The 19806-nt window shown below is 34.5% G+C and overlaps 1 protein-coding gene across 3 annotated transcripts in view; it reads right to left on the bottom strand.

Moving 5' to 3' along the window:
* Nucleotides 1-290: 290 nt before the first annotated feature.
* The window catches only part of LOC131440499 (BCL2/adenovirus E1B 19 kDa protein-interacting protein 3), a 34787-nt gene continuing 15271 nt past the window's right edge, over nucleotides 291-19806 (bottom strand). For all 3 annotated transcript variants that reach the window (XM_058611821.1, XM_058611819.1, XM_058611820.1), the window contains exons 3-6: nucleotides 9927-10198; nucleotides 2298-2374; nucleotides 2071-2232; nucleotides 291-2007 (exon numbers count right to left, since the gene is read on the bottom strand). In XM_058611821.1, the coding sequence (XP_058467804.1) occupies nucleotides 1956-2007; nucleotides 2071-2232; nucleotides 2298-2374; nucleotides 9927-10198 (563 nt within the window). In that variant the 3' untranslated portion in view covers nucleotides 291-1955. The remainder of the gene's footprint in view (nucleotides 2008-2070; nucleotides 2233-2297; nucleotides 2375-9926; nucleotides 10199-19806) is intronic.

Genomic DNA, 19806 nt, shown 5'->3' with positions numbered 1-19806 from the left:
TATTATATTCATATATTCATATAAGTTGGTCGTTATAAAGTACCTTGTACATCAGACATATGACGAAAATTTTTGGGTGAATATCTAAACTCAAGTACAACTGACGGAAGAAAAGTGCTAAGCTATAAGTATGGTAATATATTGTCAGTTAAGACAATTTCCTTGTATAATGGTACTACTAACTGCGTATAGACTAAATATATAAAGACATTTAGTAGTCGTATGGTTGCATCAATTTGTGAATATTTTTATTGTTTTCATTTTAAAGACTAATACAAAAAGATCCATAGTTTATTGTTTTGGTTAAAAATTATAAATTATATATGTTATATATACTGTTCGTTACCGATTACAGAAAAGCCAATAAGACATTGAATTCAGATTATATTCTTATCCTACTATGACAAAGTTGTTCAGCTAAGAAAAGATTTACTTTCTAAAGTGCAGAAGTATTCATTCCATTTCCAAACATCTCAACTTTCGTACAGTATATGATAGATTGATTGTAAGCGCTTAAAACATGGAAAGCTTGAAGTGGTTAAACACAATTCTAATAGATAGCGCACCGAACATCAGAGAGTTATTTTGAATGTTGGATTAGTTGCGTTTTACCTTTGTGATGAAATAATTTTAGATATAAAAGGTGTTTTATAAGAACTTCGCATATAAAACTATTGATATGATCTATATTCTGTGTATCATATTATAAAATATTTCATATAACAATGGAATAGCTGATTATAAAATAAAATGATAAATACATAAATTATTTACTAGCATTGAGTTAGATCGTTACAATAATATAAAACTCTCTGTTTGAAAACGAATGTTGAATCTTTTCTTAGAATCTTCATCAATTGTTTTTTTTTATTGGCATTCCAATCGTGGAAACTGAAATCAGCATTTATGAATTGGCCTATGTTGCATTTACACACCTATTTGCAAAAATGCAAGTTCACTTCTAGTTTAACTGTTAAAAACCGCATGATTCATCAAAATGACGTGTGTGTAATTGTCAGAAAAAATTCCATTCATAGCCCCGATAATCCGAAGATACACTTTGTGTTATGTTTTAGCAAAAGCTATGCAGTGATTCGTTTACAGTAACTTGTACTACCGAAGAGTTTGCAGAACGTTGTCACAGAAATAAATGAAGCGAAATGAGCAGCAATCCCATGGAAAATGCTATATATCAATTTATAGCAAATTAATTCTGGATTTAATATTATCACTTTAAGCTGACTCTTCGGATCATCGGTTTACCTAGCCACAGAAAACATATGTTCAAGTCAAGACTTTCATATGTAACACTTTGGCTGTACATTAGAAAAGGCAGCATCAACACGCGACTACCCTGAATGAGAGCCCATAGATAACTAATAAGCCTTTAGACAGCTCTTGTCAAGATTTGAGTGGCAGCTCTCTGTGGTCTAGCTATGACATAATACCCACACGTTCAACATGCAATACAACGATAATAAAATAACATAATCAATCACAAAATAAGGCTTTTACAACAGCAACAATATGCAGTCAATTGGAATTTGTATGGATATCTATGCAAAGTTCTAAACGAATTCTAACTGAAAATTTATACAAATCAACCGATCTAAGTATTTGATTTCGTTTTCTACAAATCATTACAACTGCACTTTTTTACTTTAATTTACTGATCGATCTTTTTCCTGAGTTCCCGTTTAAGTTTTCTAGCAGTCAAAAATGCCAACAGGTTTATTAAGATAAATCCAGATGCCGTAAAGTTTTGCATACATAATTATGTTGCTCTGTTTAGGAAAATCTGTAGTCTGTGACATAAGGTTCTGGAACCATTACTCAATTACTTGTTACACCACCTAATGAGGAAGGGTAACTTTGGATTGTGAACTGTTTTCGTACGTTGGTATTTCTGTAACTCAGAACAATGCAATCTGAGATTATCCAGCAATGCTATCAGATTATTCGATTGAAATCCTAGTGAACAGAAGTCCTCGTTTGTGTAACCAGGCGCTAGAAGAAACCAAAAGAATTCTAAATGAATATACAAAGATATATTTACGTTTCAATGCATACCCAATTCCGGCCCCTAGAATCAAGGATAATACATTGGTAAGAACAAGCGAATAGAGAACTTCACGAGAAAAAAGTGAGTTTTTGCCTACTCGAGCCAACCTCATAGAATATCCTTGCTGTCCTCTGCGATTTCCTTGTTTAGAATGTTCGAATTTCCAGTTGCTGTGGAAGAAAAGATACGATCAGATTCACGATATATAAATTTTCGAATGCATTGTGTTGCTTACGTGGATTGCAGTTGATCCGGCCGACTGCTCCATTCCCAAATCCAATCGTTATCTTTCTGAGCTGTAGTTTTGCCCTCCTACAAATGAAGAGAAATATATGATTTTTTTTGTATCGATTTATTACTATTGGGGAAAACGCGTGCGCTTTTGATGAATTGGTGAGCGAGATAGGACTGAAACAATCGGTAGATGAGGTAGCACCATATCACATTAAGTGAAACAAAAGACATGATGAAATGTAATATATCTTTACGCCCCATGCATCCTTCGATAATCACAAATGATTTCGATGTTTCATTTTGTCAATTTCATTTTCTCTGTTGTCAGTTTTGTATTTTTATGCGACATTGGATCGCAGCAACGTGTATAGAATGAATTATGAGGATGTGAGCAAATAGGTTAAATATGCGCCCATTCATGTCAGCTTCACTATTCAGTTTATACACTAGAACCATAAGTTAGAGTGCTGTCTCTATTCGATCTATTGACCCTAACGGTAAGATGAAAATAAAAATTCGAGATTTTATCACAATTCGTTGAGTAATCCACAAAATATTATGGCGAGTCTAGTAATGAGATGACTATTGGATCAAAAGCCAAAAATAACATTTAAATTTATGCTCCAAATACTCCACACTCTTATTCATTGCAAAATGAATACAATGCATTCGATTTAACGAATCTCTTTTTCATAGTATTATTGATTTACATGTCATGTGAATTTCCTTAATTTTTTCCAGTCTGAAACCGGCTTATGAACCAAGGCCCAGAAGAATGAATGTCATGCACCATCCAACACAATTTATCGAGATCACAAAATGTTGGTCTGTTTGTATATGTTTGTGACAAAAATGTGCACTTTTCTTGGAGACGGTTGGGCCTATTGTCACTAATTCAGATTCATATGAAATGTCTCATGATCTCATAGTTTACTATTGAATGTTGATCGAATCCAACTTCTGTTATCGAAAACACCAGAGGGTTCACTCACTTTTCTCAGAGATGATCGCACCGGTTATCACAAAATTTGCAAGAAAACGGAAATAGTGAGCAGTTATGTTTTAAAAAATGGCTAAACAGATTTTCACAAGCTTAGCTTTGAACGGAAAGTGTCGAAATTCTTTTCTAGTAGAGAGCATTTGTGGGAAGCGTTGATTCATTATTTTGTTTTGAATAAGACTCCTGCTGAATCTCATCGAATTCTTACTGAAGTTTACGGAGAACATGCTCTATCCCTCGCGGCTTGTGAGTTGGGTAAAACGATGGTGATGGTTTCAGTGTGAAAAACAAAGAACGCACAAGCCAACTAAAAAAAATGAAGGTACTGAATTATAAGCATTCCCGATCAGGTGGTAATAACTGAATTATAAACACTGAAATAATTTATTTTAAAAATATTTTGAAACAAATTTAGAAATATTTTTGACTGGTAAGCTGTTAAAATAACAAAAATCACTCTAGCAATATCAAAATCGTAACAGATTATGAAACGTTTGTATCACAATTATTTTTGAATTTGATATATATACAGAAGTCCGAAAGAAGAAATTTATAACAATAGTTGTGATTAATTAGATAGAATAACGAACAGTCCTTAATAATGTTATTTTTATGATTGATATTGTTAATTAATGTATAAAATAGAATAGGTTTTAGAAAACTATATCACAGCCAATTTTCAGCATTGTTCCAACCATAAATTGTAAATTTTTTTTATTAAATGAATAATTTGTTTATTGATCTGGTTTTTTCTTTTAGTTTTTTGATATTGTTATCATAAGTTTTAACTTTCAACTGTTTTCATTTGTTAATTATCTCAAAATGTGTAATGATTTTGTTATGTGCATCTGATCGGGTTATTGAATAAAGCCAATACCAAAACTCAAACAGAAATTGCAGAGACGTTGAACACTAGCTTCGAAACTAGTTCCGATCATCTACACGTCATGATCAAAATTCAGAAGGTAGGAAAAAAGATTCCTCATGAGATGAATGAGAGAGCGAAATTTTGCTTTCCCGGCAGGAAAAAAAGGTTTTTAGCACCGGATCGTGATGGAAGATGAGAAATAGATTCACTTTGAGGATCCTTAGCGCACCCTTAGGTCGACCCAGGAATAGAATCAAAAAAGTGTCTTGTACTACTACTGCTTTCAAAACCAGACGAAACTGTAAATATTTATCACTACCGACAGTAAATGATGAAATTCAATCAAATAGCCAGTATGCTCCACAAGACATGAGTAAGTCACTTGTCAGTACAGACAGCAAAAGCGGTCAAAAAAGGTCTTCATTTCTAAGAATTTTCACCCCAACAACCATACTCCCCAGACTTGACCTCTTCCGACTATCATTTGTTTTCATCGATGTCTCACGCACTTGCTATGAAAATGACTGGACCGCTTCATAAGATGAACAGTTCTTCCTTATGTTTTGCCTTTCTCGTATAGAAGGAATATGCCATCACGGTGAAAACAATCGACTGATAAGTTTTGGCTTTATTTTATTTGTCCCGTATTCGACCTGATGTCACGAATAACGAGATTTCTGCCATGGTACGAGCCAATCTCGGACTAGCACAGGACCCGGTTGTTGTTAAATTCATTGTCAAAGGTGCATCATGACTTTTGTCTCGTTCAAAGTCGGTCTTGATCGAGGGTTGGAGTCCGTCGCTTTAAATCCCGCAACGTGGCCACAAGGAATTTACTTTCGCGAGTTTGTATACTAGCAACTTGCACAATTCAACAATTGACTGCCTCTCTGTTTCCAGCTCCAACTTACATAGACTACCTGCTCTTCGAAACCTTTTACAAATTGAAGTATATTATCAGAACGCTGTCGGTATGAAGTCATGCTTGGAAAACTACCGACTAGCCTGTTCGGACGAGTGTTTTGATATCATCGCATTAACAGAAACTTGGCTGACCGAAAATACGCTGTCCATACAAGCATTCGATAGCAACTACGAAGTATTTCGAACCGATCGCAGCTCCCGCAATAGTAACAAAATCATCGGTGGTGGAGTTCTTGTTGCTATTCGTCGTCGTTTGAAAGTACAACTTTTACGAAACGTTTCTGACAACAACGTTGAGCAGGTATGTGTGAAGCTCAGTTTGAGTGATAGCTCATCATTATTTCAAGGTGGTGCGAGATCAACCGAATGACTTTAAACATTAGCAAATGCTCTATTATCACATTCACTCGTAAGAAAGACCCTTTGCGGTTTAATTATTGCCTCCATGATGCAGCGATTGAAAGAGTCACTTGTGTCAAGGATCTTGGAGTTTATTTAAACGAACAAATGAATTACAAGCAGCATATTGGGTACACAGTTACGAAGGCTTCTCGTTGTTTGGGATTTGTTATGAGAACTGCTAAGCGCTTCTCAGATATATACTGTTTGAAGTCGCTCTACTGCTCACTTGTTCGCTCAACACTCGAATACTTCTCGGTGATATGGAACCCTCACTATGTTAACGGTGTTCTCAGAATTGAGTCAATCCAACGACGTTTCGTTAGTTTCGCTCTTCGCAAATTGCCCCGGAACAACCCTCATCAGCAGCCGAGCTACGAAAGCCGTGGGATGCTTATCGGGTTCGATACTTTGCAAGTGCGTCGTGACCTGTTCCGTGCAATGCTGATTGCCGATGTCTTGACGAACAATATCGATTGCCCAGCACTTCTTAGTCAAATCAACATCAATGTTCGCTCCAGAGCTCTCCGCAACAACAACCTCCTCTACGTCGTACTAACTACGGAATCAACGGTGCCGTAATTGGTTTGCAACGAACCTTCAACGGTGTTTCTACGGGATTCGATTTTCATTTTTTCCTGCAGCCGAATAAGAGAAAATTTTTTAAATATTCTTAGAAAGGATCATTAGGACTCTAATTTGTCTGTTGATTAAATAAATGAATAAATAAAAACCGAGCTGTGAACTGCGGTCTGGAGGGACGAGTGTCATATACCACTCGAATCAGTTCGTATGCACTTGATTTTTCCCGAATATGACTTGATTTTCTCGGAGACGACTGAATCGATTTTTACAAACTAAGATTGATATAAAAGGTATTACCTTTCCATAGAACGTCATTGAATATTATCCAGATCCAAATTGCGGTTCCGGAATTACAGGATGAAGTTTGTTTAAAATCTCATACCATCATTTAGAACGATGACGCTATATATGGAAACATTATTCTAAATTTGGCCCAAATTATTTCAAATTTAATTTCGTTTTGGTTGCTCGTCAAACGGATCAATTTCGGCTGTATCGGTTTTTAGTTCCTGGTTTCGGAAGTACCGGAAATAGTGGACGAAAAATTTCAAGTGTGTTTGAAATTACAAACCAGAATTTAGAATCATGCTGCGAAATAGCGCAATAAATCGCAATCGCGAATAGTGATCAAAATTTCTGAAAACGGAACTAACTTCTTTAGTCTTACACAGAGCTATTTAAATGAAGCGTTGGCAAAGACTACTAAATTCAAAACAACTTCAGATATCAAAAATACAGTTTCAGGAGCCAATACATATGATTGTTCAACAACGACTGCTCACATTCAACATATTATTACATCAAATGCTAACCATCAGTTGTCAAAAATATACCAAATAATTATATCATTGGGTTTGAACTTATTTGTTAAAAAAATACTAAACCACGACTTTGATTTTGTATAAAAAACTAAGTTGAACTATGACTTAAATGAAATATTTTGAATGAACAGCATTTTGATTTTTAGAGATATATAGCCAAAGAAAGCGACATATAATTTTTCCTCGTTCATTACGGTAAATGATTCATAATTAAATTCAACCTAAGCAAAGTGTGATATGTTGATCATTTATTCAATATATTGTCCAACTCAATCCAAAAACTTTCTATCGCTAAGCAATTGAAATGCTATGAGATAGAAACCAGCTAACTAGTATATTTCGGGTGTGTGGTTAACCTCATTCCACTGCGAAAAAAACTTGAGAATGAATTGTAAACAAGAAATGTAAACATTATGATGCAAGCTGTAGGTTGATTAACAGCGAAGGGGTTAATAAACGAGTTGTAGTGTATGTTCCGATTTTGTGCTATAGTATTAATTGACTTTAGAACAGAAATATGAGGCGAGCACTGCACAGTGGTTCAAAAGCGCAATTTCACGCTCTTAATTAATAACTCATAGGAACGTGGTTTTTTAGGTACAGCGTCTTCAGCAAAGTTGTTCAGAATGATAGACGCCATCTTTTGGTAAGTTTTATTTATGTGATTAATCCCCCTAAAAGTGAGATAAAAATATTATTTTAGTTCAGAGAAAACATAGGGGCTAAGTTACTTCGACAAAGTTGTTCAGAAGGTTATTTCAAACAAATTTGCTGAAGATACTATTCCCGTAACTTGAGTGTAATTCATGATATAATGTATTTTCTGAAAAGGGTGTCCTAAAACCAGTTTTTGTATGAAAACACATATATTATCAATTTATATGAGTTTTTCATGTTCTACAAAGTTTTTCATCATTAAAAACTACACAACTTTCTCAAACATACTATGCTGCTATCATTTCAGTTTAATGAAATAGAACCATTTTTCATGGTTTTTATAACAAAATTTCAACTTGTCTATCATCAAAAGGCGCAGAAAGGTGCAGATGAGACTACTTACATATTAAACTACTTGACAAGAGCTTTCATACCGTGGTTGAATTACTCGTCTGCGATCGTCTGCAGGCGAGATATGTTCTTTTCAAATATGCTTGTCCTTGACATTTGCAATGATAAGGTTCATTGCATATCAGATCAGACTTCAGTATATATTCGTTACCATGGTAACTCTCACAATAAATGATTTTTATGGACATCGAAGTCTACAAATAGAAAAGTTTAGTAATCATACCAGACGTTTTCTGAAAGTGAGATAAGAAGCCACGGCTTTGAAAAAAGGCAATCATCATTTCGAATTACGTTATGTCATTTTTTGGTAAGTTTTTCTATAGAAAATCTCTGCGGACAAATGTCCTCCATTCATCAATTGAAGTGAAGATCGATAAACGCGTGCTATATTGTACTGTTCTCAATAATTAAGAAGTTTCTTTCATACAGATTTCGAGAGTATTATACACGCAAGCAATACATATCACTTTCGAGTCGGGATCCCAGGAATTTGTTATTAGTTTCATCAGATCCATTGGTTACAAATATTCGTGAATGGACAAAACAGTCCAAGAAGGATCTGTCGGATGATGCTAAGAGTATTTCAGCTGGTTAAGAACATTGTCAGCTATCATAAAATAAATACAAATAACTAAAAATGAGTTTTGATCATACTTATCTCTACCAAAAAATGATATAACTTAATTCGATATAATGATTGCTTTTGTTAAAAATCGTGACAAAACAGTTACCAAACTATTCAATTTATAAACTTAGATGTGCAAAAAAAATCATATTTTGTGGCAAGTACCATAATAATGAATATATACTGAAGTCTGATATGACATGAAGTGCACTTTATCATTGCAAATGTCAAGAACAAGCTTATTTGAAAAGAACATATCTCGCCTGCAGACGATCGCAGACGAGTAATTCAACCACGGTATGAAAGCTCTTGTCAAGTAGTTTAATATGTAAGTAGTCTCATCTGCACCTTTTTGCGCCTTTTGATGATAGACAAGTTGAAATTTTGTAATAAAAACCATGAAAAATGGCTCTATTTCATTAAACTGAAATGATAGCAACATAGTATGTTAGAGAAAGTTGTGTAGTTTTTAATGATGAAAAACTTTGTAGAACATGAAAAACTCATATAAATTGATAATATATGTGTTTTCATACAAAAACTGGTTTTAGGACACCCTTTTCAGAAAATACATTATATCATGAATTACACTCAAGTTACGGGAATAGTATCTTCAGCAAATTTGTTTGAAATAACCTTCTGAACAACTTTGTCGAAGTAACTTAGCCCCTATGTTTTCTCTGAACTAAAATAATATTTTTATCTCACTTTTAGGGGAATTAATCACATAAATAAAACTTACCAAAAGATGGCGTCTATCATTCTGAACAACTTTGCTGAAGATACTGTACCTATAAAACCACGTTCCTATGAGTTATTAATTAAGAGCGTGAAATTGCGCTTTTGAACCACTGTGCACTGCTACAAACAATAACAGCAACCGTGTTTCTAGATTAGAATGTATGTTTTATAACTTCAATTACATCATGTAGCAGACAATATTCGCTATGTAAATTGAATAACTGATTGGTAATAAAACATTTAGAATTTTATTTGACCAACCAATGTTTCACTCCCAATGGAAAATTTTGCAGTCTATAATTAGCAAACTTTTTATTCACTAAATCTATTCCGCATTTGAAATATGTAAACATATTCCAGCTCATCACATCCAAAGAGCTCAATTCAACGATGAAGCTGCATTATTACAATAGTTGGAAAGGCACACCAACTAACGATGAATGTGTGTGAATTGATGTATCTTTTACTAAAGCTGCTGGCTGTAAACATTGTTATTAAAATGATAATATATTCCATTCACCAACCACAGCCGACAACAACCGGAAAATTGCCAAGGTCAACATGCATATGATCATAAAATCACCAACCAACCAACTCACCCTATTGAGATAGTTGATATAGACTCCTTTGAGCTCCTCTTCCGTGGTGGCCAGTTCTGTGTTGGGACTATTGGGCGGTGATTTTGGACTGCCACGAGGAGAGTCCCGTCGCGAGCTGGTCAACGAAGCAACTCGACTCGATTCCTTCGATTCCCGTTGAGCTTCTCGCAACAGTCTTAGGTACTCTTCCACTGAGGTGAAGGGCAATGGAGTTGTCCGGTCGGGACTTTTGGGACATGTGTTTGTGTTTGACGATAACTCAATCCATGATTCTGCGGAAAAATAATAGAAGATATTCATTAAATAAACGATGCACATATTACAGTATAAAAATAAATAAAACTCTGTTTGTTTACATTCCGCTATTTCAAGGTCGCGATACCGGTCGACAATGTCGTGGCTGGGGACTGATTAGTTTCCCTGTCTGGTATCATCGTTCGATAGTAAGGTGCTGCAACATTCGTGTTGAAAAAAAAAAGCCGTTCGCGTACAATAAATCATATATATTAATACGACTAATCAACTTATAAATGTAACGACGATATTCTTAACAAAAACTGAAAAGCTGTATGTTACTAAAGTTTGAACTTTTGAATCATTCCGATACTGCACATTACAAATGTTGAAGCGCCCTAATGGTTTCAGTTTCTTATATCAAATGATATACAAGCAATTGCAAGTCGCAACACGATTAAAAGACGTCGGTTTTTTAATTTGCATACTGGTCAGGTTTTGCAGTCAATCGATCTTGAATGAACTGAGCTGCCCATTATGAACCAATAATTTTGACAAGATGCTTATAACAAAACAATGTAATTAAGTAACTAAATTCTACAATCGAAAACAAATAGCACCAGTTTTATTAATGGTTTTTGATAGTCATACGTGATCGTTTATAATGTCAAGCACTGCATTAACCCGTCATTAAAATTGATTACATAGCATTTCGATATTTTCAAACATGAAAGCACCGTGCAAATACGTGTATCAAATTTGACAAGATCAAACAATGTCACTTATTATTCTCAGAGACTAACTTTTGTTTTATTTCTTTTGATTGATGTGGAAACAAAAAACTTTCTTTGTGTTCAGACCACGACAACAATTGTACAAACAAACGGAAACGATTATTTTTTATCACAAAAACTGTTATTTATTTTCAGGAAAACTTTATAAGAGTTCGTTTCTTCCGATTTTTACTACTCGATTGTCCATCGACTTAGAAGAAGCAAAATATTGGTTTTGTTCGTAAATTGCCAAAACCAAAAGTTCCACAACTACTGAAATAATCCATTTTCTTACCGCCTAAAAGTATACGCAGAACTTTTGAGAACTTGAAAGTACAGAACAAGTTCCGCGTGAATTTTTTCGCTGCTTAAGAGTACGCGTGGTACTTTTGACAACTTGAAAGTTCTGCATGAAATTTCATGCTGTATAGAAGCTAAACAATGTATTCAAGAAGCTGCTTAATTATAATTACTTGAAAAACGAACTGCTTAAAATGCTAGTTTCATGCAAATCGAATGGTCTCGTGACAGAATTTTCCCAGTTATGGACGATTTGGAGCTTCATTTTGTATGACAGCTTGAAAATTTTGATACTTATTGCCCTATAATTTCGGAACTGGAAGTCGGATCTGGATGAAATTTCACAGTATCTTTTAAGACACTTAGAGCTTTAATTGAATCATGATTTGTGAAAATCGGTTTAACCATTGCTGAAAAATCGAAGTGAGTTCCGTTTTTGGAACTTTTCTTCACTATTACCGGTGCGTTCGGAAGCGGAAGCAGGGCACTAGTAGTCTCAAAGCAGATTTATATATCCACCAACTAACAAGGTCTACCAACTAGATGAATTTACAAGTAAATTTTATAAAAATTTGTACCTCGTTTCGCCATCGCTTGTGAAAAAATACTCATGAAATTGAAAATTTTCACGAATTGCACTGTAATACCGGAACCGGAAGTCGGATCTGGATCAACTGTTCGGGGACTTTTTAAATAATTTTAGGACCTTTCATTTGCATCTTAGCTTATAAAAATCGTTTGAGCAATTTCCGAGAAAATTGAATGCGCATTTTATCATAGATTTGCACATATTACATTGTAATTCTGGAACCTGAAGTCGGATCTGGATAAAATTCAATAGCGATCTATGGGACCATAACACCTTTCATTCGAATCTGAGTTTGTGAAAATCGGTTCAGCCATCTCTGCGAAAATCGAGTGACATTATTTGTCACATACACACACATACATTTGCTCAGTTCGTCGAGCTGAGTCGAATGGTATATGACATTCGACCCTCCGGGCCGCGGTTCACAAGTCGGTTTTCACAGTGATTGTATAGCCTTTCTATATGAGAAAGGAAACAAGAACGAAATTAAGTACAGGTTTGAAATTTTTTTTGATTCATGAATTTTTACCTTTTTTTATTAAATAAAATATAAGATTGTTTTTCGGATCGCATATTTGAAAGCTAAAAAAAGACGTACATTTCATGTTTTGGGCGAGTTTTTAATATATGCAGATTTGGTAAGACGGTTTTCTTGGAAAAGTGTATTAATGTACCTTAGACCTAGATGATTTGATAAAATATTTATCATGTTATCTCTCAGGCAACATTCGTCAACATATAAAGTTCTAAGCATTTGATGTGGAACACATCTTTGTTTTCTATATAGAGGTGCAAATTAGAAATTCAAGGGCAAATACAAGTAAAAATGTGGCCAGCGTTTGAACACTTACTTACAGATTTGAATATACATAGCCTTGTATTTTCAATTATATATCATTGAACCGTTGATTAACAGCTAGCAGTGTCCTATTTTGACTGCCAAAAATTTCCGGAATACTGGATTTCCCTAACTTAGACGACGGTTTTGAAGGAGTAAGCGATATATCAATGGGACAGCACCGCTTTGATCGCTGCGTGCAAGCAAAACTTGAACACAAGCTTGACTAAGAGAAGCTTAAATATCGAAATCCGTCTCGCAAGTATGTAGAAAGATATAATTGCGTACATTCGAGCTATTGATGTTATTTCGTCGGCTACAAAACAAATACAAATCAAGACAAACAGAGTCTATATTCTAGGTTCGCGTGTTCGGTGTTGGTTCTTAATAAAGATCAATATAAGCAGACTCTCGTGCAATTGTTGATTCAAAAGTGTGACGATTGATTGAACTGTTTGATTTAATATGTCGATCATTAGAAATTTTGGTTGTCTTGTTCCACATCAATGGCTCGAACAACCCCGTGGGGCTGATCCTTGTAGTTTTATAACTAGAAATGAGAATTGTTTTGAAGAGTGGTGTCTTTGACACAGCACAGGTTAAACTGACTTTTTGTCCTTATGTGCGGGGTCGGGAATCAAACCCAGGTGGGCAGCGTGAATTAAAAAAAAACAATTCTTTAGTAATAAATTGACCTAATTTAAAGGACTTGCTAGTTTTTGCACGAAAATATCCTCTTTGGCCATACCGATCACTTTGAAATTGAACTCACAATTATTTCGCAACATCGTATGACCACAAGAGAGAAAAATTTTTAAATTGAGCTCCGCACTCAGTCTCATGGTCCGACTAAGTAAGATTCTCTTTCAGATCAATAATGTATTTTCAGAATATAATCAGTGTACAAAAAAATCTCTGTACAGAGTGGCTAAGCAACCGATTTACTATAAATACACATGCCCTCACTACCAATACGCGAAACACGTCGAATGGGTGCGATAATGAAAGTTCATTGAAGTCTCACAAAGTAAAAACTATTTCACCTACACGAGGCCATGTGCATTGTATGTTGATTGACTCTTTCTCTTTGCTATGACTACAATCATCGTCGCTGTTATCAGTATTATTACGGTAACGGCAGATGTTGTGTCAAGTTACAATCAATGCTAGCAAACTGTGAACGGAATCAGTTCAACTTGCTGAAAACACATACATTCATCCGCTAGTGGTGCCATGACATTAATCCATGTAGGGATTTCAACATATAAATCCAATTTGGCACGCATTTTTGAGTGTAGCAAGGATGTAGGATGTAGGAAATGAGTTTTCCTATAAATACTCGCTGCAAAAGTTCCTCAAAACGTACATTCAAAAAATTACGCACCACGAAATGACTATTCGCGTGGTAGAAAATTTCTGTAAGAAAGCACTATTTCTGTAGGAACGTGTTAACCTTTCGTTCGGTCAGGTTCACATGTAAACACGGAAGCTATATCGAAAATTCTTGAATGAGCAGCACAGTAACCACCCGAGTCGCGAAAAGAATTTACGCTGTACCATGTTGCCTTCCTAAATTTAGCGCTCAACATCCCGCAAATAGTCGTGTAAGATAACTACGAAAAACCTCGGTATACCGGGGTAAATTCAAACGGTGTTCGGAAAACCCTTCGTGTATGAGCTCCACTTTCTATATAACACAGCCATGATACATAAATGCTGTCAGTAGTTCTCCATCAATCACCAAATCGGATTGCATTTAATTTTTTTCACGTCGAAATGTTATGCATTAAGAACAATTAAATATATACAATTGGCAGATCAGTTTCCACTTACCCCGGTCTACCATGTATAAAAATATCAAAAACCACAACTATACTCTACTGATTGTTACGTCCGCTTTACTTCATCAATTGATGCATCGGGGAATACCCCTCAAATTTGTATAGCATGTATAAAAATAGTTGCAAAGTCGCAGTAAAACATCAACGATATCGAGATTCGTGTCAAGTTCAATCAATGAATGAAACAAGTGGTTTCAGAAAGAATATTGACTCTAATTAACAGCGCAGATTTAAACAGTAGTAACACTTGTAGTTTACCTTTACAAGTTTGGCTCTCAATTTGCTACTGAATGCTTAACTTAAGCTGATTATCACTACATTCTTCGCTAAATTGTAAACGATATTTATCATCGCATGTGACGTAACCAACAAAACGCATTATTGTTTTCCTCTCAATTTGCTAAGAGATTGCTGAACCGATTTTAATAAGCTTAAGCTCGTTTGAAAGTTACTATTGGGCCATTGATGAAGTTCTAAGAACAAATGACTGTCATCTTCAGTTCCGGTGATATAATGGTATAAGTGGCATAAACGACAAAACGTGTTATTTTTACCGCTCAATTTTCTCAGAGATGGCTGAACCGATTTTGATAAGCTTCCCCCCCTTCCCCCATATTTAACCAACTGGGTTTATTCACCAGGCCAGGGTTAGCCAACTTGTATAAAATTAGATTTAAATATACGGGTTTAAATTATTCCTATTTATATATATTGACCATTATATTTTATACGGACCCAACTCTCAGTTATAATAATATTGGATGATACGGAGGGGCAAAACGGTTGAAAACTCGTGCTCATGTGTGCTCGGTGCCGATGGATCCGCTTGTGTTTTTAAAACCAAGATTCAGAGTTGGTATTCTTTTTCTTTATCGCGTGTACAAAATTGAACACCAAACACATCGTGCTTTGTTCGTAGTGGCGGTTTTGTGTTTTATTCTTCCATACTAGCGCATGTACGTACCGTTGCACTTTATTAGAAGGTTCGATGCTCATTACCTTGCAATTCTAAAACCGGAAGTCAGGTCCAGATGAAATTCGTGAGTTCCGAATAAAATCATAAGACCATTCATTTGAATCAATGTTTGTGAAAATCGGTCAAACCATCGCACAGTGGTTCGAATCAATAAAAACGTGGACATAAATCAATAGCTGCCAGACCGTTCTTTTAATGCATATAGTTGCTTTGAAGAAATTATTTACAATTATATACCGCGTAATTTGATCCTATCATTATTTGTTCATGGCCTACTTTGACAAAAAATGTAACCATAACTTTTTTTTCTGAAGAGATAGAAATTTTTTTTCTTCTACAAAGTTTTAGAACTATTAAAAATAATTTACTTTGTCAAATATACCAAAAGTCTAGGTCGCACCGTTTCGGATATACAAGGCGTTTTTATGGCAACCCCCTTACAATCAGTTTTTTATTCATAAATTGTTTCGAGTTATTTTGTTATGCATACTTTGTTTGGAATAATTGTAGAATTTATAAAATCGCATATTTTTGTTGAAGATAGTGCATAGGTTTGTTCTTTCCTGGCAAAGTTACGCAACATTTTACCTTTTTTTTACCTAGGATAAAACCTTGCACCGAAGCGAAATATGCAACTTTATGCAGCTGATTTTTAAAAAATTTGTAGGACAAGATGTGCCCAATATTATAAAAAAAATCTAAGTGGAACTCGGTGGAACTTTTTTTTTAGATCATTTCAAAGTTAGTTTTAATTACTGAATTATGGCAACCCCCTTAAAACTAGTTTTCTAGTCATAACTTGTTTCGTGTTATTTTTTATGCATACTTCGTTTGGAATAATTGTAGAAAATATAGAATTTCATAATTTTGTAGAAGCTAATGCATAAGTTTATTCTTTTCTGGAAAATTTATGCATAATTTTACCTTTTTTTACCTAGGAAACCTTGTGCCGAAGCGAAATATGCAACTTAATGCAGCTAAGTTTTTATAATACTTATAGGAGAACATGTACCTTATCAAATTTATTTTCCAATGAGAATATCTTGAGTAATATTCGTATGACTCATTTTCACTATGGCCATGCTGAAACCATGAATGGTTAAGAAACAGAGGGCGTCACGCGTCTGCTATTTCTGTAACTCACTTTTGCAGTGAGCGTCGCCCGATCAACATCTCGTCTTAAAAATCGTGTTGCTTCGCGATAAGTCAATTTATTTACACGTTCAAACATGAAATCTCTTCGTAAAGGTTTGTACTTTAACAATACTTTATCATATTTTGTCTAGAATACATTTTTCCATTTTTTGAATATGTGTTGAAGTTTTGATAATTTTTCGGATTTTCAATAATTAAAACTAAATTTGAAAAGGCCTAAAATTGCCTCTAGTTTCACTTAGATTTATTCTAATATTGCCAATTGTAAAAAGCAACAAAATAAAAATCGCAACAATTTGCTTAAGTTGCGCGTGCAAACATGAACTTGTTTATGCGTGTTTACGCGCGTCCAGACTGGTAGTCGGAAATAGGATAGAAATATCTTTCATATATTTGCATACGTGCATAGCATGTATAGTAATAATCCATGGGGTATTTCACACAAAGCCTTTTTTCAACAGCCCGTAAAATATAACAAAGATACAAAAATTCGTCCAAGGCATAAACGTACGGTTTTTTCTTAGGTTTCAAATAAGCGATTCCATAAAACAACCTTTATAGTTTATTGAATGAAAAAAGTTAAAAATTAATAAACAAATAAAAGAAATCCAAACTTGGGCACAAGGAAAACAGCCGTGAAAAAACGATGATAGATGGTTTTTGTTTGACTCCTAGTAGCCTCTGACCCACTGATTTCGAATATTTATTACAAACCTATCAAAACTGGAAAGAAATTGTCACTGGAAGCAATTGATATGCTAGAACTTACAACAGAACAAGAAATTAGCGATACGGAAAACTCGGACGATAGCGTTACTGATACTGATTGATCGAATGCGTTACTGATACTGATTGATCGAATGTAACATTAACTACCTAGTTGATTGATTAGGTTGTGAAAAGTATTGGGAAAAGTTACTCATTTAAATGCTAACTTTGTAGTAGATACTTAGGTAATATAGATAAATTCTACGTAGATATATCGAAAAAAAACTGTTTTTAAAATAAAGCGAATATTTCAAAAAATATTTTTTTACAACTTATGCATTAGCTTCTACAAAATTATGAAATTTTATATTTTCTACAATTATTCCAAACGAAGTATGCATAAAAAATCACTCGAAACAAGTTATGACTAGAAAACTAGTTTTAAGGGGGTTGCCATAATTCAGTAATTAAAACTAACTTTGAAAAGACCTAGAAAAAAAGTTCCACCGAGTTCCACTTAGATTTTTTTTTATAATATTGTGCACATCTTTTCCTACAAATTTTGTAAAAATCAGTTGCATAAAGTTGCATATTTCGCTTCGGTGCAAGGTTTTATCCTAGGTAAAAAAAAGGTAAAATGTTGCATAACTTTGCCAGAAAAGAACAAACCTATGCACTATCTTCAACAAAAATATGCGATTTTAAAAATTCTACAATTATTCCAAACAAAGTATGCATAACAAAATAACTCGAAACAATTTATGAATAAAAAACTGATTTTAAGGGGGTTGCCATAAAAACGCCTTGTATATCCGAAACGGTGCGACCTAGACTTTTGGTATATTTGACAAAGTAAATTATTTTTAATAGTTCTAAAACTTTGTAGAAGAAAAAAAATTTCTATCTCTTCAGAAAAAAAAGTTATGGTTACATTTTTTGTCAAAGTAGGCCATGAACAAATAATGATAGGATCAAATTACGCGGTATATAATTGTAAATAATTTCTTCAAAGCAACTATATGCATTAAAAGAACGGTTTGGCAGCTACTGATTTATGTCCACGTTTTTATTGATTCGAACCACTGTGCATCGCTGAGAAAAGTGAGTTATTTTTATATTAGAGTTTGAGACCAGTACTCTCGGTGCTTCCGGAACCGAAAGCCGAGAACTGGTACAGCAGGAATGAATACGTTTGGCCGTCAACTGACAAGTCCCATTGATTGGAATTGATTTAAGTCTTGTTTTGAAATATTTTGTATAACTGTTCTGTACAACTGCTTCAAATGTTCAACAATTGTAATCCTTTAATTCCGGAATCGGAAGTCGGATTAAGATCGTATTCAGGATTTTTCTGTGGGATCTTTAGACCATTTGAATCTAATGTTGTTGAAATCGATTCTGTCATCCAGAGATGCCAGATCTGCAGATTTGTCTGTAAATCTGCAGATTTCGCACATAGTGCTGCAGACATTTTTTGTTGTGCAGACTTTTGAAAATCTTGTTTTTCGCAGACTTTCGTCAAAATTTACAGACTTTTGAAATTGCCGCGACCTTTATTTTATTTGCTCGCCAAGTCAGTTTAGCGTATCATACTTCATAAAGAAATAAAGACATACTAACTGCTGATTTTTTTTCGGATATACAGACTTTTGGAACCCTGTGTGAAGATATTTAAAATTTTTACCTGGAGTCTCTGCTGTCATCTCCTAGAAAAGTTTGTGCACATATTTTCAAACAAATTCACATACAAACATTCCAATTAATCCAATAATGATTTATAACAAACTATGATAAAATACGGAAAAGCTACTGTGAAATATATCCAAGCACCATTGAGTAAAATTTTCATGAAAATCGGTTGAGAAGTTTTTGAATAACCCTTCCACTAAGGTAGTAGAAAGCGGTTTCAAGAAAAATGCGTTTAATGTTTCCTACGAAAAAATTTTACTTGTAACTAAGCGGCTCGATGCTTCATCTTTACTCATTCAAACAGTGGATCTTCTGCTGTCAAAGCATTGGAACTACCTTGCTATACAAAGGCTGTTAACTTGTATGTTTCTTTTTTGTTTTGTTTCGTCTCCATTGTATCTAAACGCTGAATTGAATGCTTTGCTGATTGTAGCGTTTTAGGGATCGCCTAAGCCTAAGCAATCATAAACATAATTTACTCAGCGGCTTTTGTTAAACTGCTAAGTTGCACTAGTAGTAAAAATGTTATGTACAATTCGCACCGATAAATCTAAGACTCAAACCGATAAATCTAATTCTCTGCTCAACTTTTAATGTAAAAATAGCACTACCACAAGTACATTTAAAGTTTGTTAATTCGACTAAGCATCACGAACGTATGTTCTAAAGTGGATTTAATGGAGTTTTAGTTGATGGCCTGACGATCGATTATACCGATTCCGGAAGTACCTGTAATAGTGGAACTTACTTCGTTTTCTCAGAGATGCGAAATGCACT

The sequence above is a fragment of the Malaya genurostris genome, chromosome 1, assembly GCF_030247185.1.
Source record: "Malaya genurostris strain Urasoe2022 chromosome 1, Malgen_1.1, whole genome shotgun sequence".
Taxonomy (NCBI): Eukaryota; Metazoa; Arthropoda; class Insecta; order Diptera; family Culicidae; genus Malaya; species Malaya genurostris.
The sequence above is the reverse complement of the archived record's forward strand: the minus strand, read 5'-3'. Positions and strand labels throughout refer to the sequence as shown.